This window comes from Hyperolius riggenbachi, chromosome 1 (assembly GCF_040937935.1).
Source record: "Hyperolius riggenbachi isolate aHypRig1 chromosome 1, aHypRig1.pri, whole genome shotgun sequence".
NCBI lineage: Eukaryota > Metazoa > Chordata > Amphibia > Anura > Hyperoliidae > Hyperolius > Hyperolius riggenbachi.
The window spans coordinates 214,913,826-214,941,070 of NC_090646.1; the positions used below are offsets into that span (position 1 = coordinate 214,913,826).

General features: G+C 46.1%; 1 protein-coding gene across 2 annotated transcripts in view; it reads left to right on the forward strand.

Moving 5' to 3' along the window:
- Positions 1-782: 782 nt before the first annotated feature.
- The window catches only part of TRPC3 (transient receptor potential cation channel subfamily C member 3), a 277,797-nt gene continuing 251,334 nt past the window's right edge, over positions 783-27,245 (forward strand). Inside the window, exon 1 of one of the 2 annotated variants that reach the window (XM_068280305.1) lies at positions 783-1,197. In XM_068280305.1, coding sequence (XP_068136406.1) covers positions 992-1,197 — 206 coding nt within the window. In that variant the 5' untranslated portion in view covers positions 783-991. The remainder of the gene's footprint in view (positions 1,198-27,245) is intronic. The other variant, XM_068280297.1, reaches the window with a different exon arrangement.

Below are 27,245 nucleotides of genomic sequence, written 5' to 3' on the forward strand. Positions count from 1 at the left end.
TGTAAACGCTATAACTTTTACCCAAACCAATAAATATACACTGAATGGGTTTTTTTTTATCAAAAACATGTTTGTCCACATTTTTCGCGCTGCATGTATACAGAAATTTTACTTTATTTGAAAAATGTCAGCACAGAAAGTTAAAAAAATCATTTTTTTGCCAAAATTCATGTCTTTTTTGATGAATATAATAAAAAGTAAAAATCGCAGGAGCAATCAAATAGCACCAAAAGAAAGCTTTATTAGTGACAAGAAAAGGAGCCAAAATTCATTTAGGTGGTAGGTTGTATGAGCGAGCAATAAACCGTGAAAGCTGCAGTGGTCTGAATGGAAAAAAAAGTGGCCGGTCCTTAAGGGGTAGAAAGCCCTAGGTCCTCAAGTGGTTAACCTGCATTAAGACTTTATGCACATATTATTCTGCTTACTCTAGTTTAGTGAATATACATTTGTTTTTATAAGGGTAAATAATATGCAGAAGTTTCATGTAGTGTCTGTGCATTAGGAAGCTTCTTTCTACAGACATCAGTGACACTTTTAACTCACTAGCTGCAGCTCTAGCTCCGCTGGCAGTACAGCCTCAGCTCACACGTCTCTCCTTCTGCCTGGCTTGATAAAGAGGAGATCCTGTGCTCCGTGACTTTGTCTTGTCTCTGAGTAATGATGTTGTGGTCCAGGCACGAGTTATATTGATGGAAGTAAAGAGAAAGACGGGCAGTGCCAGTGAGGGAAGGAGAGAGAAGGGGGAGGAGAGCTCTGGCAGGAGGAGAGAAGCAAAAGAGCAGCTGCTACTGGCTCTACATTTGTTCCTCTTTCCCATCGCAGACGTCCTTCAGTTCCTATCTGGTACCCAGCAGCACGCAGCCTCAGCATCCCTTGCCAGCAGAAAGTAGAGGCACCCTGCCCAGCTTCCAGAGCTTGCCTGCTTCTCCTCCTCACCCACCACAGCTCAGTGCCCTCTGCCGTGGCAGCACACACGCCTGGGGATTCCTGTATGTCCACAAAGAGCAAGAAATGCAAGGAGCTGCCCGCTGCCAGGGTCAGCTTCCCGGACCTGGGGGAGCGCGGGGGATGGCTGGCCAGGAATGGAGGGCAGTGGGCTCCTCTGCCCCAGCCACGCGGAGTGCTGGTCCTGCCTGCGGAGAGCAGCTCTTTCATGGCTGGGGGGTCTCATAGTGACGGCTACCAGTTTCATTCATTGTGAGTATACCTGCTGTCACTCTCATGGGGATCTCTGCACACACTTTGGGTTGAAGTTACTGCAAAATTATGTACTTTGCTACAGAAACTCAAAACAAGCATTAGCTATTGCCTTAACTGTTATGCGTTGTATTTAAAGCACCGCATATAGTCTGCTGTCATCTGAGTCTCTTGAGTGCAAAATGAGTGCTAAGTGGCCACACATGTGATGTGTGACATCCGTGGAATGTGTCATTCATAGAAAGCATAGAGAATGTATAGAAAGAGCATTAAACTTCAGTCGCCAGCAGATGAGCATACTTTGCATTTGGGTCCATTTTTTATTATTGTTTTATTCCTAAAATTGCATGCATCAGAATATTTTGTTCAATATATATGTGTGGCCATATATGTAGCAATCTGATCTGTTGATCTAACAAATAACCAACCAGATACAATGGTTACAATTAGATAAACACACTACAATGATTGATCATTTACTTGTACAATCTTTTACAATCACGTTCTGAAGCAGTGGTCACTAATGGTTCAATTGCTAGCAAAAAAATCGTTCACTACACCATCAACTAACCAATCTTTGCTTCCTATCTATCGCAACCAACAAGAAAATCCAAATTGTAGTTTGACGAAAATCCAATTCTGCCCATCAACTGAGATTATGAGAATTTCTGATCGCTCTAAAGATTTTTCTTTTGGACTGTTAGTGGCCACCTTTAGGTGTCAGATTGTGCTCGATCAGTCAGTAAATAGACCAATCAATGGGATAGCTATGTATCTAACCATGGCCCATAACATAAATTTATTAGGATTGTTTTTATTATTATTATTATTATTACTACTTTAAGTCTCTCCTGGTTGCTTTGGTGAATTATGAATGAAATGTCATTTTCTTTTTTTCTTGTCTGATGATTCAGTCTATTTTCTGCCTTTAGATGCATCACAACATGTATTGCTAGCCACAGTTCATCAGAATGCTAGTAGAGTACAGAACATCCACTCCATGCAAATTAAAAATGAGAAAGTGTTGTATCATTATCTCAATAATCAGTTATTGTCTCGTTTGATAAGTTCATTTTCTATTCAGCTCAGCAGTGAATACAATGGAATGGCAATAAGCTGTCCAGCAGATGGCAATCAGTGGTTGCTAAGGGTTACTCCATGTTATGAATTCGCATTGCTTTTGAGAGTGGAAAGAATCTTTAAAAACTCCAAAATTGCAATGACCATTTTTAATGATGACACAGATGAAGTGCATTATTAATTAACTTCATGTAATTTATCTTGCTTCCTTTGATGTTCGGTTGTATTTAGAGTCACTGATGATAGTAACACTGCATGTGATCTCTGTGTAGTAAACTGCCTCCAGGGTTGTAGGATAGATCATGCGTGATGAGCTGACCTCTGTATAGTTATTGCACGTCCATATCGATGTAATACAATGTTAGCAAACAGGCCAGTTTAGTGATGCTAAATCAACAGTTTTTTTGCACAGCTGAAGAGTATTTTTAGTGATGCCAGAGAAGGTCTGGAAAGATGAGATGCAAAGCATTTTATTGTTATCAGTGACAGTGGTGTCACATAATGATATTATCCTGGCTTATGTAAGATGTTTTCATATTTCACAAACTTTGATTTCATGGAGCAATGCGATCAAAAGCAGAGCATAGATGATCAATATCACACTTCTATCTGCTGCGTCTGATGCTAAATACGCCGTGACAGATGTGGGGGGATTCTGCCTCTGAAGATCTGATTTTTATTCAGTCAAGAAGCAAGTTTGCCTCGCCTTTTTGGAGGTGCAGACCTTAAGTTATCAGCAGAAGCGATCTGTTTTCTGGTAGCCTCAGGGTGAACTAGTAGCAGTGCTGAGCAAAGTGGTTTCATTGTACCAGGCAAATACAAGGCATCCAGATGATGACTGTGGCCTGTGAAAGGAAGAGGAAGGTACTATGGCACTTGCAGCCTCGGGGATTAAAAACGTCATGGTTCAGCCATGTGTAACATATACATGATTGCTGCTGGAGCGCATATTTAAAATGCAGGCCTTTAATAGAGGTGGTTACACAAGAGATATGATCCAGGCTAGTTCTCAGCCAAGGCCACTTACATCCTGTGTGATGGCATTTATCTGAGAAATATAAGAATATGTTTTAATGCATGACCTATTAAAGCTTGTATGCAGTCTATTCAAGGACAGTTGGAGTGAACCTTGATTCTCAAAAGTTCCCATTTTAAGCTAGGAACATCTATAGTATATAGGATTAAATGTCCTCATTGCTTCGTGCATGGGTGACACTCTCCTACATAGTGAAGTTTTTAAAATGATTATTTGGTACCTCTCTAAATAAAAACAGCATGATATCTCCCTACTCCCCTTTGCCAACTCACAGCATTTTCAACCCCTTGTCCCAGAAAAGGATTAAAGTGGTCTGAAACTCTTGACATAACAACATTCGATATTCTGCTCTGAAAGCATTATTACATTTCATTCAAACTGCTTTTTATTATATATTAAAATCTTCTAGTAAGCTCATCTGAACTGTATGTATGCTTGAAGCACACAGAGCTCCTTTTCAGTTGTAACACACAATTTATCCACTTAGGAATGTAAACAAAAGATACTGTTATGTCCACTTCGGATCCTAATCTGAAGGGGCTTTTCATGGCAGGAAAAAGTGCTGTGTAACTGTGCTTAACTGTTTGAATGCTGTTCTGCTACAATTTTTGTTTGTGCTAGTAGGTTAAGGCTGTAAGGAATCTTTTAGAGCAAAGAACAAATGCTGAGTTTCAGACCACTTTAAGATGAAATGGGGCCCTAGGCAAGATAGCACTTTTTTGATGGTCACCTGGCTTTTCTAGATAGCTTTGGTGGGGGCTAGCATCCTCCAGGCCCCTAGAATCTCTCCAGGCCCTAGGCAGCTGCCTAGGTTTGCCTTGTCGAGGATCCGGCTCTGTCTTATCCCCAATGCAAGCTGCCATTGCTCAGCAAGGCAGAGCCTGAGAGTGTTGTTGAACTCGAACATATGTATTTTTCAAATTCAATTATGGAACACTTTGCCAGATCTCCTCAAAAATTTCCAGCAGGGATAATTGATCTTAACATAGGGAGATTACGCCCTGTAAGAATTCATGGGGTTTTGTGGTCCAACTTTACATTTTCATATGTCTATTTCCTAGATACCACATTTTATACATAGAAGTGGACTTGCTATAGAATAAACCAGCAGCCAGTGCGGCTCGAATACCCCTTTTTAAAATCTGATTCGGATCCGGATACCCAGATATCTGATCCGGGTCGTATATCCGATTTCAAAATATCCGATCCTAGTATCCGGGATATCTGGGCAAATTCGGATATCCGGATAGAAAAACTGGAAGTGGCCTTTAAATTGCTTTAAAAAACGTTTTTAGGGTAAATGAGGCATGTAGCATCATTATTTTGTGAAGGGAAATACTAATTGATGATGTGGGGACTTAAAATCCCCCTCCCCCCCCAAAAAAAGGCTGTCAATTAACATTAGGCCTAGGTTCCAGACAGCGGTCGTGCAGCCCACATTGTGTCCAAAGTCCAACCGCACAACTGGGACATGACAGTTTTCAGCCAAGACACCTCCAAAAAATTACGCAGCAATTGTGTTTTGCGTTAATTATAGGTGGTATCAGTGGCCTGTGGCACCCTGGCCTGGCGGTGGGAGCTGCACAGGCAGCAGGAGCAGGGCAATGCAGCAGCAGCAGGTGTAATGTGTGCCAGGAGCATGCCGGACGTGGCACGTTGCAATTGGCACTTAGCACGTGTCACATGCCAAGTGCCACGTGACACGTGCCAAGTGACACGTGCTGAGCTACAGTCAGACAGCAGAGGAGAAGATACTAGTGCACACTAACTGTCACACTGGCACTGCTCACAGCACAGCAGTTCTGTAGAAAGCTAACACAGTAGTACTACTACTCTAACAACTACTAGCACTGACTGCAGTACTACAGTACTAACTACACAATAACACAGTAATCCTATCCCCTAATCCCTAACCTATACCTAAGGCTAATAGTTGGCCAGCAGGCAGCAGCTGGTCTGGTCTGTGCACAGCACACACACAGACACATAGCAGCTGCCTGCAGCACAAACTCTGAGTGTCACACAAATGACATCAAGCTAATTAATGATTTAACAATCATGTAGTGATAGTGAAGGGGTTAAATTGATAAACAGCTTTCGGTTTATCACTGATAGGCCAGCAGCACTGGAGCACACACTGTGACTGTCATACATTGACACCAATCAAGCTAATTAATGATTTAACAAGTGTAGTGATAGTAGTTAAGGGGTTAATCACTGAACAGCTTTAGGTGTATAACTGTGTACAACCCTCGCTAGGCCACCAGCACTGGAGCATGTCTCTCAGTGAGCATTCAGCAAGCTAAGACGATATGTCTCATCATGGAAACCCTCCTTATTATACAGGGGGGCTGGCCAGCGTTCCTTTCTGTGATTGGGTGCCAGGGTTTAGACTGGGAGCCCTCTGATTGGCTCAATGAGGTCAGGTGGGGCTGGCCAGGGTTTTCCTCTGTGATTGGTTGCTAGGGCTTCTGCTGGGAGCCCTCTGATTGGCTCCAGGATGTCATCTCCTTAGTTACAGTATTTCGGATCCGGATATCGGCGGATATCTGCGTTATGCACCCAAATATCCGCAGATAGCTAGCCGGATTTAAAAAAAATTCGGAATCCGAATCGGATAGCGGAAAAAAGTTTGGATGTCCGGGTTACACGGATATCCGGAATCCTGATAAGCAGCACTGCCAGCAGTCCTCCCTGTTTACCTCAGGTGTAGTAGTTTCCACCCATAACACACAAAATAATCTACTGCTTATGCTGAATACACATGTTGCGATTTCCCACGCGATTCGCGGGATCGATTCGATTATTTACAACATGTTCGATCGTGTTTCGATGCATACAGCCGTTGATTTTGCATATTAAGTATGCAAAATCGACGGCTGTATCCATCGAAACACGATCGAACATGTTGGAAATAATCGAATCGATCCAGCGAATCGCGTGGTAAATCGCAACGTGTGTATTCAGCATAACAGCCTGGTTCTAAGGCATTGCTAAAGTATTGCCGCACATGTTCTAATTCAGAAGACAGAAACAAACAGTTCCTGTCACTGCAGAATATATTCATCAGGGATATCATCCACTAGTAGATGATCGAATCCACAGGGCAACTCACATTCCAGTGAAGAGCTCTTGAAATATAAACAGCAGACTGAAAACTGGAGAGTCCCAATTGGGGTCAACTACAACCAGCAACTAAATGCACTGAGGAAAATACCTCAAGGTCTGCATCCAGCTTCTTTAAAAAGAGATAGGGACCTAAAGAAACACTTTCAGAATGTACTACTTCTTTCAAACACCCGCCTAGTTTGTGACAAATGATCATCAGACGTTAATTAGTGAGATTGGGAACTAAATACACATCTCATTCTAAAAGAAGGGGAGGTAATTCAGTTCTAAATATCGTACACATTAAGGGCCTGTGACAGCCTAATGCATGCAAATACTTTTTCTATATCACATGGTTGTAAAAAATAGTGCTGTGTGAACGCTATTTCAACTGCCAATTCCAAAATAACATTGCTGGTGTGAAGTAACTGACTTTTTTTTTTTTAGTTGACATGTGTTTTTTTTCATTTGCTGTAAGTATTATCAACAATGAGGACACACGAGGGAAAAGTATATCACCTGCTCTACCTACAAAAAGAAAGACACCTTGCTCATTTCAGACTCCTGTCCATCAATCAAATTTAACGTTCACTTTCACTTTTTTAGTGTAAACTTTTTTTTTTTGTTTTGCAATTTTATTGAAACAGCTTCTCCTCAAGCTCTGTTAACGATTTCTCCCCAATGCAGATTTGTATTACCCATGAAGGCCAGGCCAAGGGTTGCACCACCATAGCAATACCTTTTCCACATGATTCTTTACAGTGGGAGGTATTATGTGAGGGACTGGCTGAGAAATACTATTGCACAACTGTACTCAGTCCCTTTGGAGTGGGTGGATATCTGTGCACCCCCTTACTGGTAAAGGGGGCTCTAGAATCTGCCTTAAAGAGGAACTGTAATGAAAATATTATAATGAATACAATTGCTTATCTTTTTTACAATATTCATTTATAGATTTAGTCAGTGTTTGGCCATTGTAAAATCTTTCCTCTCCCTGATTTACATTCTGAAATCTATCACTGGTGGTAAAATTTTTAATGTGCTAGGCGATCTGTACGCTTGAGATATTGCTTGTTTGGCAGTTGGAAAAAGGCGTTATTTCCCAGAATGCAATGAGGTTAACAGACAGCAAGCTGTCAGGACCATGGTCAGGACATCACATTTTGGGAGGGGTTTCAGGCATGGGCAGCGTGTGCTGGCATGCGTGTGGGGGTGGCGTGCACATGGGGCCGTGACATGTGGCAACCTAGTGCTCATTATTAAACGTGCCTAATCAGCTAGTATATATTAAGCCAATCACATTGTTAGTAGGTGTGTTTATAGATAATAGCAGTTGGTGCTGTCTGTTTTTATCTTGTCTGCTAGTAGTATAGATAATGACCTGCAAGGTCACAGTGGATCAAACAACACAAATGAATTACACAGCGAATATCAATCATTTCTTGATCTATCTTCTATTTTTTTATCTTGTCTCTTTACAATGTATTAATACCCCCCTTACTATCTTTCGGTAAGGTTCCTCTGTAAAGCTTTTGACCCCTAAATATTCTTTCAGATGGCAGTTTAGGAATAGTCACTGTACAGATATGCTGTTCAGCCCCTAGCTTCCCAGTAGTTTCTGCTCTATGGAAAAGGAAGTAGATGGATGTGCAAGCAGCAGCAGCACCGCACTGGAGGAAGCTTCTTTGAAGTTTTCACAGACAAATAACGTTAGGTGAGACAATATATCCTATCCTGTCTTAAAGTTTAACTTTCAGGCATGAAATAAAAAATCAATGAATTCTTTTTATCTGGTAAACAAGTAATAAGGATGCTAACCAGGCAATCCAAAAATTAAAATCACTATTACTTTTCTTGTTCATAAATGATCATTTCCCAGTTTACCTGACTCTTATTTGGTACACACAAAATTTGGTACACAAAAAGGAAGTTGCAGGGCATGCTGGGTAGTCAATTTTTTTGCTTCTCTACTTCCCCTCAGACTTAACTAATGCAGCCTAATTGGCTGAAGCCTCTTTTCCTCTTGTTTTCCCCTCCCACACCTCTCTGATTGGCCAATATTTCTCATGCTGAGACAATGCACTTTCTTTATTGGAGGGTGGGCAATGCATACACAATCAGGTAGAGGAGAGTAAGGGAGGAAATTACATCAGGATTTGCTTCAAAATAGCCACAGTTAAAATGGGAAATGCTAAGAAGGGTTTTCTCTTTTTTTACTATAGAAAAATCACTAAAATCAAAACGTGGACAGTGCAATACATATGTAAGTAGAGCAAGTATTTTTCTACTCATATGTGTGTGTTTTTTCTGAGATAGTATGGCTGACAGCTCCTCTTTAAGGAACTGAGGAAGAGATAGTCAATGATGACCTGCTCATACTTTTTTATCTCTAGCCAAAATAAGTAACAATTGATCTGTACAAGGAAAAAATAGTGTGTGCATTTAGCTTTACATACAGTACAGGTACTTAATAAGGTAAATGAGCAGCAAATAAATTGTTTCAAAGGACAACTGACGTGAGAGGGATGTAGAAGCTGACATATTAATTTCCTTTTAAAGTGGACCTGAACTCTTGCACAGGACAGAAGGAAAACATAGTGTGTATTTAGAGAGTTTAGCCTGTCTAATTCCCCCTCATCTGTGTCTAATCACAAGTTGAAATTTGATCTCTCTTCTGTGTAAGCAGACTGCCATGGCAGATAGGCTTATTTGAAAGAACAGGATGTTAACAATATGTCTGAACAGCGCTGCGTAATATGTTGGCGCTTTATAAATGCAATAAATAATAAGTAGACACACTGCAGATTTATATCAGCTATGACAAAGAAATGTTATACTGGAAAGGTTATTATGCATCAGTAGTGTGCGCAGTACACAGTGGACAACTTGGGCTTGATTGACATCGGCGCTTCACGCAGGGGCAGTAAGGATGACCTCGAGGTTGTCCTTACTGCCCCTGATGATTCCCCTGCCCCTGATGATTCCTTTAAGGTGCCCATACATCAGACGATGTATGGGAAGATTGACCAAGAGACAGATCTCTCTCTGATCAGATCTGATTGGAGAGAGGTCTGTTGCCTTCCCATATACCACAGGCTGATTCCCAATGAATTTCACGCTGAAATCGATCTGGAATTTCCCTTGTGACGCCACATCCGCCCCTTTCGCTGGCCCAATGCTGCCCCCCCAATGGTCAGTGTGCACCTCCCCATGCCCAGTGCACTAATACACTACCTGTCTGCATCCGCTGCTGGCTCCTCCATCCATACACGTGCTCCATATGGTTGCCGGAGTAATGTGGGCGCATGTGTGATGCCACAGGATGCGGCGGACGTGGACAGGTAATGTATAGTGCACTGGGCACTAAGGGAACATTAGGGGGGCATTGGGGTTTTTTGACACATTTATCGCTCGTCGTAACCGATGTGCACCTGACTGACCACAACGGCCCAACATCTTGCAGCATGTCCAAGCAACTAAAGCGACCAATTTCGGCCTCAAAATTGTTTGCATCGTCGACGGTTGCATCGTCGTCAATCGAGAGGCTCGAATCGCATGGCCTATTGCACACCAAGTCGCCTGATGTACAGTCACCTTAACCTCTTGAGGACCATGGTGTTAAACCCCCCTAGTGACCAGCCTAATTTAACCTTAATTGGCCACTGCAGCTTTAAGGCCAAGCTGCAGGGCCGTATAACTCTGCACACAAGTGATTCCCCCCCCCCCTTTTCTCTCCACCAACAGAGCTCTCTGTTGGTGAGGTCTGATCGCCCCCCCCCGCCCTGTGTTTATTTATTTTTTTATAAATATTTGTTTGGGGTTTTTTGAATATTTTTTGCTATTATTTTATTTTTTTCTAAATCCCCTCCCTTCCCCCAACCGGCCAATCACGGCGATCGGCTGTCATAGGCTTCTGCCTATGAGAGCTGACCGCTCTCTTGTCCCTCAGGGGGACCGCCGTGTCACACGGCTGTCCCCAGTACAGCGCTGCTGCTGATCGCAGCGCTGTACATGTAAATACACGGCGAAATTAAATACACGGCGATTTCGCCGCGTAACAGTCTTCGATCGCCGCTCGGAGACTGAAGGCGGAGCTCAGCTCCGCCCACCAAGCGGGAGATGCGCGCGCAGCACTGCTGCAATTGGCGTCAGCTGGTCCTGGGGCTGCCGCCGCGGCCACGCCCATCAGCGTGACGTGGACAGCAAGCGGTTAAAAGTATTAGAGATTAAGGATCAGCAGGACAGCCAGGCAATTTGCTTTGTTTAAAAGGAAATAAATATGGCAGTTTTCATATCCTTCAAGTTCTCACTTCATTTGTCCTTTAAGTTTAAACATGTTATATAAGATTTATACTGCGTTAGTTGAGGTAGGCAGTGGCGTTACTAATTTATAATATGCCAAATATGTTACTATACTAGATCTGTAGAGAGCTACTGAAATCTTGGGATTAACTAGTATACAATATTATAGGAAGAATAAAGATTATAAAATTGAGGATCATTTTAATACTGCTGTTTGTCTGATTGTATTCCAATCTTAATAACAGCTGTGTGGTTTAGGGAGTGTCATAACATTTTCCTGGGATGTATTTGGGGAGGGGAAAGGACCAGCAGCATATCTTGTCAACTAATGGCCAGAAAAACAGAAGAGAGATTGGCTGCTCCTTTACAAATACAAAGATACCATCACAATGTGCACTTAGGGTGCTGGACTGGAGAATTCATGAACCCTCCATGGTTTCAGTGCAATTAGAACAATTATGTACCAATTTCAATTTAATATTTATTAAGAATATAAAGTAATTAGGTTGATGGCCTAAGATAACAACTGTCATCCACTCATCAAACCCAGTCTAAAAATACTCCCGGAATAAATCAGGCCAAGACACCCTAAGAGAGAACTCTTCCCTCCATCACACTAACAAATATTGTGGCGTTTACACAGAGCATGAGAGGGATGTGGAAGCTGACATATTCATTGTCACGCTCCGTAACAACTAGAGAGGACAGAGAGTGACTGATCTCTGGAGATCTGCAGTATCGCCAGAAATACAGATATACCTGATTATAAGTAATCTGCAGTCTCACCGATAATCCGATATATACGCTAACCTCTGTCCACCCAAAATGGGGTGTAATGATTGGTGCAAACAATAATAGCGTATTGTTCTGTGGCGAGGGCCCACAGAACACCGACTACCGTCCAGCGGCAAGGGCCCACTGGCGGGGATGGTCGACAAGCAAGGATCGGCAACAGGTAATCAGAAATACGAGGTACAGAATCAGGAGGCGGAGTCGGAGACTAGAAGGCTAGCCGGGGTTCGGCAACAGATATCAGAGATACGAGGTACAGAGACGGTAGGCAAGAGAGTAAACGAGGGCACAGCAAGGTAGGCAACGGGAAATCAGATAGGCAGCAGTACAGAAGGATTAGGCAAACTCAGAGTCAAGGACAGGCAAAAGATCAAAGACACAGGTAAATACAATGGTATATTTCTTCCAGTACCTATATATTGGCGTAACCAATATATAAGTATACTGTGGATCCGAGAGCTAGCACAGAGTGTGATCGCTACAGCGGACAAGGAGTACTGACAGTCTGCTGCTTAAATGCAGATTGTTCCTCCAGGAACCCCCACCCCCCGGATGATGTCAGCAAGGGGCGGAGCGTGCCTCCACAGGGCGGATCAAGGCAACCTTCTCCTCAGGGCATAAAGGGCCTGACGCTCCGTGCGTGAGCGCGTTGCCCGGCCCTGCAATGATGACCTGTGGCTGTGACGGCCGCCGGCGCCGCCAGCTGATGCCGACCGGAAGTTCGGGGATCCGGTGACGTCAGCGCTGCGAGCGGCGTCCATACTGGCCGCCGCTGAAGAGGTGAGTCTCTCCCTGACATTACCCCTCCCCTGAGGCGTGGTCTCCGAACGCGCTAAGGAAGGTTTATCAGGATGGGAGTCATGAAACTCCTGTATGAGTTCTTGTGCATGGCAATGATGAGCTGGTACCCATGATCTCTCCTCAGGACCGTATCCCCTCCAATGAACCAGATACTGGAGAGACCTCCTAAGAAATCGAGAATCCAGTATTCTCTCGACCTCATACTCAGGCTCACCATCCACTAACACAGGAGGAGGACCAGGGTCCACATGCACCGCAGGTTTTAGTAATGACACATGAAATGTTCTCACCCCACGCATAGATTGAGGCAACGTTATCTGATAAGAAACTTTATTGATTCTTTTAGCTACTGGATATGGACCCACAAATTTAGGCCCAAGCTTAGCTGAAGGTTGCCGTAAGGCGATATGCCGAGTGGAAATCCATACAAGATCCCCGGGAGAGAACTCCCACTCAGGTGACCGCTTTCGGTCAGCCTGTACTTTCTGGAGTGAAACCGATTTCTTTAAATTGGCATTTACTTCCTTCCATCGGGATTTTAGTGTCTCCTGCCAGTTTTCTAGGGCAGGAAAAGGAGAAGAACTAACAGGAAAGGGGGAAAACCTGGGAGATCTCCCATTAACAATCTGAAAGGGTGAAAACCCTGAGGAAGAGTTCCGGAGATTGTTATGGGCAAATTCGGCGTATGGTAAGTATTGTACCCATTCTGTTTGGTTATCTGCCACATAACACCGGAGATACTGTTCCAGTGACTGGTTCACCCTCTCTGTCTGACCATTGGTCTGAGGGTGATAACCAGATGAAAATGAAAGCGTAATTCCTAGTACTCTGCAAAATTCTTTCCAAAATTCCGAGGTAAACTGCACCCCCCTGTCAGACACTATATTCTCCGGGACCCCATGAAGGCGAAGGACATGGACTACGAATAGCTCAGCCAGTTCCTTGGCGGAGGGAAATTTTCTCAATGGCACAAAATGAGCCATTTTAGAAAATCGGTCAATAATGACCCAAATCACCGTGTTACCATCTGAAGAAGGCAATTCCCCCACAAAATCCATGGATATGTGAGTCCAGGGTTCAGAGGGTATGGGCAGGGGTTGGAGGGTACCTACTGGGGATATATGTGAGGGTTTGCTCCGTGAACATACTGCACAAGAGGCAACAAATTCCTCGACATCCCTCCTCCAGTTGGGCCACCAGACACTCCTGGATAACAATTCTCTGGTTCTGTCAATTCCAGGATGACCTGCCAGTCTGGATGAATGGAACAACTGCAACACCTGTAACCTAAACTGTAACGGAACAAACATCAGATCAGGTGGCTTCCCCATCGGACTGTCTGGTTGATGAGGAAGAAGAACAGAGGCAAGATCCTCCCTCGAATCTACACAAGCCAACACCACTTTCTCAGATAAAATTGGATCTGGTTCAGAGGGCAATACCGACTCTATGTCAAAACATCGGGAGAGGGCATCTGCTTTGACATTTTTACTTCCCGGTCTGAATGTGATAATGAAGTCAAACCGGGAAAAAAATAAAGACCACCGTGCTTGTCTGGGATTCAATCTCTTGGCCCCCTTCAGATACTCCAAATTCTTATGATCTGTATAAACTGTGATCACATGTTCTGCCCCCTCAAGCCAGTGTCGCCACTCTTCAAATGCCAACTTCACAGCAAGCAATTCCCTATTGCCAATATCATAATTTTTCTCTGCTTCGGAAAATTTTTTCGAAAAAAAAGCGCAGGGATGGAGTCTTCCCTGTGACCCGGTGTATTGTGACAAGACTGCCCCAACCCCAATCTCAGATGCGTCTACTTCCACAATAAATGGTCTGGAAGAATCCACGTGATGCAAAATGGGGGCGGAACAGAATGCTGTCTTAAGGTTTTGAAAAGCGGAAATGGCCTCGGAAGACCAATTGACGGTGTTAGCCCCTTTCTTGGTCATGTCAGTAAGAGGGGCTATCAAGGCGGCATACCCCTTTATGAATTTTCTGTAATAATTAGAAAACCCCAAAAATCGTTGTAGGGCCTTCAGTCCAACTGGCTGAGGCCAGTTCAAAACCGCCGTGACCTTGCTGTTATCCATAGATAACCCGGAACTTGAGATTATATAACCTAAAAATGGAACCTCTGTGACCTCAAATAAACATTTTTCTAATTTAGCATATAATGAATTCTCACGTAATTTGAGCAAAACATACTGAACTTGTGACCGATGTTCCTTGATATCATGAGAAAAGACCAGGATGTCATCTAGATAGACGACCACGAACCTCCCCACAACGTCCCTGAAAATGTCATTGACCAGCTCCTGGAAGACAGCGGGAGCATTACACAGACCAAAAGGCATGACCGTATATTCGTAATGCCCGTCCTGAGTGTTGAACGCTGTCTTCCACTCGTCCCCCTGCCTAATTCTGACCAAATTGTAAGCTCCCCTGAGATCTAACTTGGTAAATATCTGGGCACCTGTGACCTGATTAAAGAGATCATCGATCAGGGGGAGCGGATAACGATTTTTAATTGTAATGGCGTTAAGAGCTCTGTAGTCAATACAAGGCCGCAGGCCACCATCTTTTTTCTTTACAAAGAAAAACCCTGCCCCAGCGGGTGACTTAGAGGGTTTAATGAACCCTTTCTCCAAGTTCTCCTGGATGTATTCCCTCATGGCCACTTTCTCGGGACCAGTGAGATTGTAAAGGTGACCCCTGGGAGGCATGGTTCCAGGTCTAAGTTCAATCGGGCAGTCATACGGTCTGTGAGGTGGCAGTGAATCAGCAGATCGTGGACAGAACACGTCGGCATAAGATACATATGGCTGAGGGAGTCCCTGAAGAACTAACTGAGTGGCACGGAGAGGTATTTGGGAAATACAGTGCTTCTGACAGTATGGTGACCAGGATAATAATTGCCCGGAGGCCCAATCTATTTGTGGGGAATGCAGACGTAGCCATGGTAGGCCCAAAATAATAGGACAAGAAGGCATTCTGATTAGATAAAATCGTAACCTCTCACAATGTAAGATCCCCACAGTACATGTCAACTCAGGTGTGACGGAGACCGGCAAACTATCCTGTAATGGCGAATCATCAATGGCCGTGACTATGATATGTTTTTCTAACGGGATGACTGGTATGCCCATCTTTAAAGCTAGACTAGAGTCCATAAAATTGGCTGCAGCGCCTGTATCAATAAAAGCCTGCAGTAAACTGACCTGTTTATTCCAGGAAATGGAAATAGGTAATAACACTTTATCTCTGGGAGGTATCGAATTCTCGCCCAGGGTAGTACCTCCGACTAACCCTAGGCGGAGAAGTTTTCCGCCTTCCTGGTACAAACAGATGCGATATGACCTTTCTCCCCACAATAAAGACATAGACCCTCCTTTCTTCTTCTTAACTTTTCTGTCTCAGATAGTTTAGAATGACCCAACTGCATGGGCTCATCAGTGGAAGGAGAGCTGGGAAGACTTATGGGAGTTTGAAGTCGCATAATGGGTCGTTGTCTAGATGACTTATGAAAACGTACCCTTCGATCAATTTTAATAGCAAGGCTTATGGCTTCATCCAGAGTTCTGGGTTCAGGGTGACTTAACATTAATTCAGATATAGAGTCAGCTAACCCCGTCAGAAACCTATCTAAAAGAGACTGTGCCTCCCACCTGGTGGAGAACGACCACTTGCGGAACTCCGCCGCATAAGTCTCAACAGAGTTCTGACCTTGTCTGAGTCTCTTGAGTTTCATTTCAGCTGTGGCGGCTATATCTGGATCATCATATACCACCGCCATGGCATTAAAAAAGTTCTCAACAGAGGTAAGGGCCTCATGACCTAAGGGTAAGCTGTAGGCCCAGGTCTGTGAGTTGCCCTGTAAGAGGGTCTTTATAAGCGTGACCCTTTGTAATTCTGAACCAGATGAGATAGGACGCATCAAAAAATAAGACTGACAGCGATCCCGAAAATTTCGGAAATCGGAACGTTCCCCTGAAAATGGTATCGGTAACGGCATCTTAGGTTCGACAGGTGCTATGGGAGCGGGAACACCTGGTGCCTGCAAGTTTTGCACAGTCTCTGTTAGTCGGTTGATCTGGACCTGCTGGTTTTTAATGGTCTGGTCCAATTGAGCAACGACTGTAGTCAGAGTATTGACCTGCTGGACCAGGGCTTCCATATTAAGTGGTCCGCTGTACTGTCACGCTCCGTAACAACTAGAGAGGACAGAGAGTGACTGATCTCTGGAGATCTGCAGTATCGCCAGAAATACAGATATACCTGATTATAAGTGATCTGCAGTCTCACCGATAATCCGATATATACGCTAACCTCTGTCCACCCAAAATGGGGTGTAATGATTGGTGCAAACAATAATAGCGTATTGTTCTGTGGCGAGGGCCCACAGAACACCGACTACCGTCCAGCGGCAAGGGCCCACTGGCGGGGATGGTCGACAAGCAAGGATCGGCAACAGGTAATCAGAAATACGAGGTACAGAATCAGGAGGCGGAGTCGGAGACTAGAAGGCTAGCCGGGGTTCGGCAACAGATATCAGAGATACGAGGTACAGAGACGGTAGGCAAGAGAGTAAACGAGGGCACAGCAAGGTAGGCAACGGGAAATCAGATAGGCAGCAGTACAGAAGGATTAGGCAAACTCAGAGTCAAGGACAGGCAAAAGATCAAAGACACAGGTAAATACAATGGTATATTTCTTCCAGTACCTATATATTGGCGTAACCAATATATAAGTATACTGTGGATCTGAGAGCTAGCACAGAGTGTGATCGCTACAGCGGACAAGGAGTACTGACAGTCTGCTGCTTAAATGCAGATTGTTCCTCCAGGAACCCCCACCCCCCGGATGATGTCAGCAAGGGGCGGAGCGTGCCTCCACAGGGCGGATCAAGGCAACCTTCTCCTCAGGGCATAAAGGGCCTGACGCTCCGTGCGTGAGCGCGTTGCCCGGCCCTGCAATGATGACCTGTGGCTGTGACGGCCGCCGGCGCCGCCAGCTGATGCCGACCGGAAGTTCGGGGATCCGGTGACGTCAGCGCTGCGAGCGGCGTCCATACTGGCCGCCGCTGAAGAGGTGAGTCTCTCCCTGACATTCATTTCCTTGAAAACAATGCAGATTGCATAGCTGTCCTGCTGAGCCTCTACTAGTGTTGGGCGAACAGTGTTCGCCACTGTTCGGGTTCTGCAGAACATCACCCTGTTCGGGTGATGTTCGAGTTCGGCCGAACACCTGACGGTGCTCGGCCAAACCGTTCGGCCATATGGCCGAACTAAGAGCGCATGGCCGAACGTTCCCCGAACGTTCGGCTAACGCTGTGATTGGCCGAACGGGTCACGTGGTTCGGACCCGAACGCGCTCTGATTGGCCGAACGGTCACGTGGTTCGGGTAAATAAATACCCGAACCACGTCATATCTCCGCCATTTGTCTGTGGGTTTAGCTTTGGGTAGGCAGGCAGGGTAGTTCGCGCTCCAGCCACGCTAGCCAGGGTCCCCCCTGTCATTGTGTCACTGCTGGGAACAGTAGTACACCGCTTGCTCAGCCACACTATATAGCATTCTGTTTACTGCCACTCTGTGTACCTCGCTCAGCCACACTATATAGCATTCTGTTTACTGCCACTCTGTGTCTGCTGGGAATAGTAGTACACCGCTTGCTCAGCCACACTATATAGCATTCTGTTTACTGCCACTCTGTGTACCTCGCTCAGCCACACTATATAGCATTCTGTTTACTGCCACTCTGTGTCTGCTGGGAATAGTGGTACACCGCTCGCTCAGCCACACTATATAGCATTCTGTTCACTGTTCTGTGTCTGCTTGGAATAGTGGTACACCGCTCGCTCAGCCACACTATATAGCATTCTGTTTACTGTTCTGTGTCTGCTGGGAATAGTGGTACACCGCTCGCTCAGCCACACTATATAGCATTCTGTTTACTGTTCTGTGTCTGCTGGGAATAGTGGTACACCGCTCGCTCAGCCACACTATATAGCATTCTGTTCACTGTTCTGTGTCTGCTGGGAATAGTGGTACACCGCTCGCTCAGCCACACTATATAGCATTCTGTTTACTGTTCTGTGTCTGCTGGGAATAGTGGTACACCGCTCGCTCATCCACACTATATAGCATTCTGTTCACTGTTCTGTGTCTGCTGGGAATAGTGGTACACCGCTCGCTCAGCCACACTATATAGCATTCTGTTCACTGTTCTGTGTCTGCTGGGAATAGTGGTACACCGCTCGCTCAGCCACACTATATAGCATTCTGTTCACTGTTCTGTGTCTGCTGGGAATAGTGGTACACCGCTCGCTCAGCCACACTATATAGCATTCTGTTTACTGTTCTGTGTCTGCTGGGAATAGTGGTACACCGCTCGCTCAGCCACACTATATAGCATTCTGTTTACTGTTCTGTGTCTGCTGGGAATAGTGGTACACCGCTCGCTCAGCCACACTATATAGCATTCTGTTTACTGTTCTGTGTCTGCTGGGAACAGTAGTACACCGCTCGCTCAGCCAGAGTATATAGCATTGTGTTTACTGCCACTCTGTGTACACCGCTCAGCCAGACTATATACCATTGTTTACTGACACTCTGTGTACACCGCTCAGCCAGACTATATACCATTGTTTACTGACACTCTGTGTACACCGCTCAGCCAGACTATATACCATTGTTTACTGCCACTCTGATTCTGCTGGGAACAGTAGTACACCGCTCGCTCAGCCAGACTATATAGCATTGTGTTTACTGCCACTCTGTGTACACCGCTCAGCCAGACTATATACCATTGTTTACTGACACTCTGTGTACACCGCTCAGCCAGACTATATACCATTGTTTACTGAAACTCTGTGTACACCGCTCAGCCAGACTATATACTATTGTTTACTGCCACTCTGATTCTGCTGGGAACAGTAGTACACCGCTCGCTCAGCCAGACTATATACCATTGTTTACTGACACTATATAGCAGACTATATAGCATTGTGTGTACACCGCTCAGCCAGACTATATACCATTGTTTACTGACACTCTGTGTACACCGCTCAGCCAGACTATATACCATTGTTTACTGCCACTCTGATTCTGCTGGGAACAGTAGTACACCGCTCGCTCAGCCAGACTATATACCATTGTTTACTGACACTCTGTGTACACCGCTCAGCCAGACTATATACCATTGTTTACTGCCACTCTGATTCTGCTGGGAACAGTAGTACACCGCTCGCTCAGCCAGACTATATACCATTGTTTACTGACACTATATAGCAGACTATATAGCATTGTGTGTACACCGCTCAGCCAGACTATATACCATTGTTTACTGACACTCTGTGTACACCGCTCAGCCAGACTATATACCATTGTTTACTGCCACTCTGATTCTGCTGGGAACAGTAGTACACCGCTCGCTCAGCCAGACTATATACCATTGTTTACTGACACTCTGTGTACACCGCTCAGCCAGACTATATACCATTGTTTACTGCCACTCTGATTCTGCTGGGAACAGTAGTACACCGCTCGCTCAGCCAGACTATATAGCATTGTGGTTACTGCCACTCTGTGTACACCGCTCAGCCACACTATATAGCATTGCGTACTCTGCCAGTCAGTGTGTATATTGCTGGGATCAGTAATACTCCACTCACCGTCAACCACTATATGAGCTCAACATGAGTTCCCCAGAGACCTCCGCTGTGAGCAGCACTCCCAACAACAGCAACAGCCAACGCCCCACGCAAGCTATAACATCCACCCCAGCAGCCAGTGGTCAGCAGCAGCCCTCCCCGGAGGAGAACGTTGTGTCCATCAGTCCGTCGCCAGAGCGATTAATGAGGGCTGCCATTGAGGAGATGATGGGGCCTGATGTGGAGGAGGAGGTCTGGCTCAGGCCAGCATCCCAAGTTAATGTTGAGGACGATGAGGGGTCTGTGTCTGGGGATGTTGGGGTGGCAGAGGTGGTGGGTGGGTCAGACTCAGGAGAAGAGTTGTATGATGAGGATGATGATCGGGACCATCTGTATGTGCCTCAGAGTCCGACCCCGGAAAACATGTTGTATCGTGTGTTTAGGTACTAAAATCTGCGTTCCCTCCCAGTAGTGTTGGGCGAACAGTGTTTGCCACTGTTCGGGTTCTGCAGAACATCACCCTGTTCGGGGTGACTATATAGCAGACTATATAGCATTGTGTTTAATGCCACTCTGTGTACACGGCTCAGCCACACTATATAGCATTGTGTTTACTTCCACTCTGTGTCTGCTGGGAACAGTAGTACACCGCTCACCCGCCACTGTATAGCATTGTGCTCTGTGTCACTGCTGACAATAGTGGTACACCGCTCACCCACCACTGTATAGCATTTCTGTACTGCCACTGTACTGCTGCCAGTCAGCGTGTACCTTAAGGATAAGTGAAATGAGGAAGAAATCCGGTGAAAGAGGGAGGGGCAAGGGAAGAGGTGTTTCCCCTGACGGTTCACGTACAGGCCACAGGGGAGCACCCAAGAAAACCCACTCAATACTGCCCATGTTGTCCAGGACAACAACCCTCACAGATCCAAAAGAACAGGACCAGATAATTACTTGGATGACCTCTCAAGCGTCCAGCAGTGGGTTAAGCAGCACCAGCACATCACGCACGAGGTCCGAGTCCTCAGCCAGTTAAAGTCTGGGCTTTCTTTGAAGACTGCACTGAGGATGTTACCATGGCGATTTGCAAGGTGTGCAAGACCCGCCTGAGCAGGGGGAAAAGTATTAACAACCTCTCCACCACCAGCATGAGCCGCCACATTCTATCCAAACATCCCACTCTGTGGGCAAACGCGGCAGGACAGGGTACCACCAGCAACACTGCCTCCCTTGGGTTCACCAGACTCACCACCAGACCCGCCTCAGCAGCAGCAGTAGCCCAGCCATTGCGTGGTTCACAACATTCACAAACATCAGACGATGCTGACACTGTCACTTTCCGGACTAGTGCTCTTGAGGTCTCCCAGTGTTCATCAAACACAACAACCAACAGCCCTTCGGTGTGCAGCGCTACGGTTGAGTTGTCTGTCTCTGAGATGTTTGAGCACAAGAGGAAATTGCCAGCAAATGACCCCCGGGCCGTGGCAGTAACAGCCAGCCAGCATAGCCAAGCTTCTGGCCTGCGAAATGCTGCCATATCGAGTGGTGGAGACAAACAGCTTCAAGGGCATGATGTCAGTGGCCATCCCACGTTACGTGGTTCCCAGCCGCTACCACTTTGCGCGCTCTGCAGTGCCTGAGTTGCATGAGCACGTGGTCAGCTAAATAACCCGAAGCTTGAAGAATGCCGTTGCCTGCAAGGTTCACCTCACCACTGACACCTGGACGAGTGCGTTCGGCCAGGGTCGATACATCTCCCTTACCGCGCACTGGGTGAACCTTGTGGAGCCTGGCAGCGATTCCTCACCTGCTACGGCGCGGGTGTTGCCCACGCCGCAAACAGCTGGATAACAACAGCAGCACCTACCTCTCTGACTCCTTCTCCTCCAACGCATCTCAAAGCTGTACCTCATCCGGAAATGCTAACCCAGCACCAGCAGCAGTAGGATCGTGGAAGCAGTGCAGCACAGCTGTTGGCATGCGTCAGCAAGCGTTGCTGAAGCTGATCTGCCTTGGGGATAAGCAGCACACAGGGGAGGAAATTTGGAGGGGAATAAAGGAACAGACGGATTTGTGGCTGGCACCGCTGGACCTGAAACCGGGCATGAAGCTAGACACCTGGCACGAACTGGCAATGTACGCAATAGAGGTGCTGGCTTGCCCGGCAGCCAGCGTTATGTCGGAACGCTGTTTCAGTGCTGCCGGAGGCATCATCACAGATCGGCGTATCCGCCTCTCCACAGAAAATGCAGACCGTCTGACTCAAATTAAAATGAATCAATCCTGGATTGGAAACGACTACGCAACACTCCTGGACCCCAACCAAGTAACATGACCGATGAACATCTGGGATGGTTTAGCGTTTCCGGTCCCTGTTTATTGAACCTCTCATCTGTATTACATTTATGACTGCATGGCGGCAAAAAGCATTGCTGCTATATCCGCACGCTTTTTGTCCTCATGCAAGGCCTGGGTTGTTGTGTCTCACAAAGCGTGGCCTTCTCCTCCTGCGCCTCCTCCTGTTCCATCACGTGTGCTGCTGCTGCTGCTGCTGCTGCTGGGTTACCGTTGCCAGTCCCTGTTTATGGAACCTCTTATCTTTATTACATTTATGACTACATGGCGGTACAAAGCATGCTATCCGCACGCTTTTTGTCCTCATGCAAGGCCTGGGTTGTTGTGTCTCACAAAGCGTGGCCTTCTCCTCCTGCGCCTCCTCCTGTTCCATCACGTGTGCTGCTGCTGCTGCTGCTGCTGCTGGGTTACCGTTGCCGGTCCCTGTTTATGGAACCTCTTATCTTTATTACATTTATGACTACATGGCGGTACAAAGCATGCTATCCGCACGCTTTTTTTCCTCATGCAAGGCCTGGGTTGTTGTGTCTCACAAAGCGTGGCCTTCTCCTCCTGCGCCTCCTCCTGTTCCATCACGTGTGCTGCTGCTGCTGCTGCTGCTGCTGGGTTACCGTTGCCGGTCCCTGTTTATGGAACCTCTTATCTTTATTACATTTATGACTACATGGCGGTACAAAGCATGCTATCCGCACGCTTTTTGTCCTCATGCAAGGCCTGGGTTGTTGTGTCTCACAAAGCGTGGCCTTCTCCTCCTGCGCCTCCTCCTGTTCCATCACGTGTGCTGCTGCTGCTGCTGCTGCTGGGTTAGCGTTGCCGCGTGGTCCCTGTTTATTGAACCTCTTATCTTTATTACATTTATGACTACATGGCGGTACAAAGCATGCTATCCGCACGCTTTTTGTCCTCATGCAAGGCCTGGGTTGTTGTGTCCTACAAAGCGTGGCCTTCTCCTCCTGCGCCTCCTCCTGTTCCATCACGTGTGCTGCTGCTGGGTTAGCGTTGCCGCGTGGTCCCTGTTTATTGAACCACTTATCTTTATTACATTTATGACTGCATGGTGGTACAAAGCATGCTATCCGCACGCTTCTTGTCCTCATGCAAGGCCTGGGTTGTTGTGTCTCAAAGCGTGGCCTTCTCCTCCTGCGCCACCCTCCTCCTGTTCCATCACGTGTGCTGCTGCTGGGTTAGCATTACCGGTCCCTTTTCCTGGAACCTCTTATATGTATTACATTTATGACTGCATGCCGACAAAAAGCATGTTACCTGTGCAAAGAAAACAGACATTTCCCGCATTTAAAAGACAGTTTTCCCTTTGAAACTTTAAAATCGATTTTCTCAAAAACTATAAGCTCTTTTTGCTAAATTTTTTTTTCCTCTTGTACCCACTCCCAAGGTGCACATACCCTGTAAATTTGGGGTATGTAGCATGTAAGGAGGCTTTACAAACCACAAAAGTTCGGGTCCCCATTGACTTCCATTATGTTCGGAGTTCGGGTCGAACACCCGAACATCGCGGCCATGTTCGGCCTGTTCGGCCCGAACCCGAACATCTAGATGTTCGCCCAACACTAGCCTCTACTAGAGATGGCCCGAATGGTTCGCCGGGTGGGTAGTTTGCATGAAATTCAGCTGTTTGCGTTCGTGGCGGGACGCAAACACATAGCGCGCTTGACCCGCCCCCTATACCTCGTTATTGGGCTAAACTTTGACCCTCTACATCACAGTCAGCAGACACATGGCAGCCAATCAGGCTGCACTCACCCACGGACCCCTGCCACCCCTATAAAAATGCAGCAGCCATGTTCTCAGTTTGGTGCTGCTGCTGTCGTGAGTGGAAGGGAGAGACATTGCTGCAGAGACAGGGACAGTTAGCTAGGCGGTAGGCGCTTCTGTGTATTGCTGATTGCTGAAAGCACCCCAAATCAAAAGACACTTTTGAGGGCTCATATTGTTCTATTTGTTTTGTGTTTTTTTTTGTGTGTGTGAGACACTGGGCACACTGCATACAGCTGGCCACAGACAGTCATTGCTGGGCTGTATAGTTCTACTATATGCCTCTATCTACTGTATATTGCAAGCAAGGCAGCACACTGTATCATTAGCTGGGATTAGCTTGCTACTGTATCTGTTATTGATATCTGTCTGTGTGTGTTACACACTGCATACAGACCACAGACAGTCATTGCTGAGCTGTGTAGTTCTACTAGACGCTTCTATCTATACTGCAAGCAAGCCAGCACACTGTCTATCATAAGCTGTGCTTAGTTTGCTACTGTATTTGTTATTGATATCGGTTTGTGTGGGTTACACACACTGCATACAGTCTACAGTTAGTTGCTGGGCTTTGTAGCTCTACTAGGCTCTTCTAACTATTGCAAGCAAGCCAGCACACTGTCTATCATAAGCTGTGCTTAGCTTGCTACTGTATCTGTTATTGATATCTGTCTGTGTCGGTTACACTTACAATGCATACAGGCCACACAGTCATTGTTCGGCTGTGTAGTTCTACTATACTCTTCTATCTATATTGCAAGCAAGCCAGCACACTGTCCATCATAAGCACAACGGGAAAAAGGTGCCAGTAATCTTCCTCTTCCCATGTCCATGCAGGCAAGGACAGGACGCTCTAGCGATCTGATGGTGATGTCGGACATGCGTACTTTGTTTAGTCCAACGCCTCGCCTCAGCCCTTCGGGATTCACCCTCCGACAACGCCTCGACCGGCAGGTAGCTGGCTACCTGGCCTTAAGTGCAGATATAGACACTCTGAGCAGTGATGAACCCTTGGACTACTGGGTGCACAGGCTTGACCTGTGGCCAGAGCTGTTAAAATTTGCCATCCAACTTCTGGCTTCCCCGCCTCAAGTGTCCTGTCAGAAAGGATTTTCAGCACAGCAGGAGGCATTGTCACTGACAAGAGAAGTTGCCTAGGTCAAAAAAGTGTTCAGCACCTCACCTTTATTAAAATGAATGAGGCATGGATCCCGGAGGGCTACTGCCTGCCCGAAGACTAAGTCAGTCCCCACACGGCATCTCTGCCTGCACGCCGTGAGACTGCCTGCCCAAAGACTAAGTCAGTATCCACACAGCATCTATGCCTGCAGGCCGCTTGACTGCCTTCTGTTAATAAATATATATATATATATATATATATATATATATATCATGGATACTGTCCTTTTAAAACTTAAAGAGAACCCGAGGTGTGTTTAAAAAATGTTACCTGCATACAGAGGCTGGATCTGCCTATACAGCCCAGCCTCTGTTGCTATCCCAAACCCCACTAAGGTCCTCCTGCACTCTGCAATCCCTCATAAATCACAGCCCTGCTGTGAGGCTGTGTTTACATCTGTAGTGTCAGTCTCAGCTGCTCCCCCGCCTCCTGCATAGCTCCGGTCCCTGCCCCTGTCCCTTCCCTCCAATCAGCAGGGAGGGAAGGGATGCAGGCGGGGACTGGAGTTCTGCAGGAGGCGGGGAGAGCAGCAGACTGACACTATAGAGATAAACACAGCCAGCTCTGACAAGCTGTTTGTCAGCAGCGTGACTGTGATTTATGAGGGATTGCAGAGTGCAGGGGGACCTTAGGGGGGTTTGGGATAGCAAGAGAGGCTGGGCTGTATAGGCAGATCCAGCCTCTGTATGCAGATAATTTTCTTCAAACCCACCTCGGGTTCTCTTTAAAGGCAAAAAAAGTACAGTCCATGTAGCGGGTGTTCCACTATAATCTATGTTGCAATAGGTACTGGACAAAAATTGAGCAAAAATGTAGTGTCTCAAAGATAATACAAAACACACAACTTGACATGAAAAATCTGTGTAACTTGAATAAAAAGGCTCAATAAAGGCTTTTTCAAATTGTTTGGCTGGCAGAAAAAGGACCATGTTAGTAGAATTGGCATAATGGTTGAATTGGCAATGACACTAGTCCGGTTCGGGCTGAATATGCCCTTCGTCAGGCCAAATAAGCGAATTTACAGTTTCTAAAAGGCAAACAAATACAAAACATAATAATATCCAATGCCATTTATCCAAAGAAGCACTGCAACCCAATTAAGGGGCTTGATTCACAAAAGCATGCTAACTGTTAGCATGCCAGTGAAAAGCCACTTATCATGTGCAAACTTCCTCTTCGCGTGCTAAAGCGCTTGTAAGAGTTTGCGCGCGTAAAGTTTAGTGCGCGTAAAGTTTTATGCGCACTACTTCACATGCAAAATAATAATACAATACAATAACATTTCTGCTACTTCGCGTGCTAAGTAGTGCGATGAGCATACTTTGCACGTGAAGCAGCTGATTTTGCACGCGAAGTAGTGCACGTAAAACTTTACGCACGCTAACATAGCACACAAACAGTAACAGCTTTGCCGTGCAAACTCCTTAGCACCCTAGTTAGCACGCCCAAAGCCTTTAGGCGTGCTAACTAGGTTAGCACTGCTTTGTGAATCGAGCCCAAGGAGAAATCTCACCAAACAAGTGAAGTAGAGAGAGACCATGTGTATCAGGTATGTCTAAACACAGAGTCCAAATCAATCATATGGACTCACATACCAGAGAATGTAAAGATAAAACCAATCAAAGAGGTGAAGATGACCCAAAGATCATAGCATAAATGATGTCACTCTGATGTATCATAAAGGGACAGGTAAATTTTAGTCCTTACATCAGGGTTCAGGAGTAAAGATATAAGAGCAGACTCAAGGTGAAATACACAATGTCCCACAAGGACCGATTAATATTGGTCCTGACATCGTGATATTGCATGAAAAAAGGGTAAGTGGTCATGAGGATAACAATGCAGACCTGCGAGGCGTCAGCCAGCGTAAGGAGCCAAGAGTGCAAAGCACGGAGAAAGGCACCTGAGCCTAGCAGGTACACAATGTGCCTGGTATGAAGAAACAATAATAACGTTTCAGTGCATAGAAAT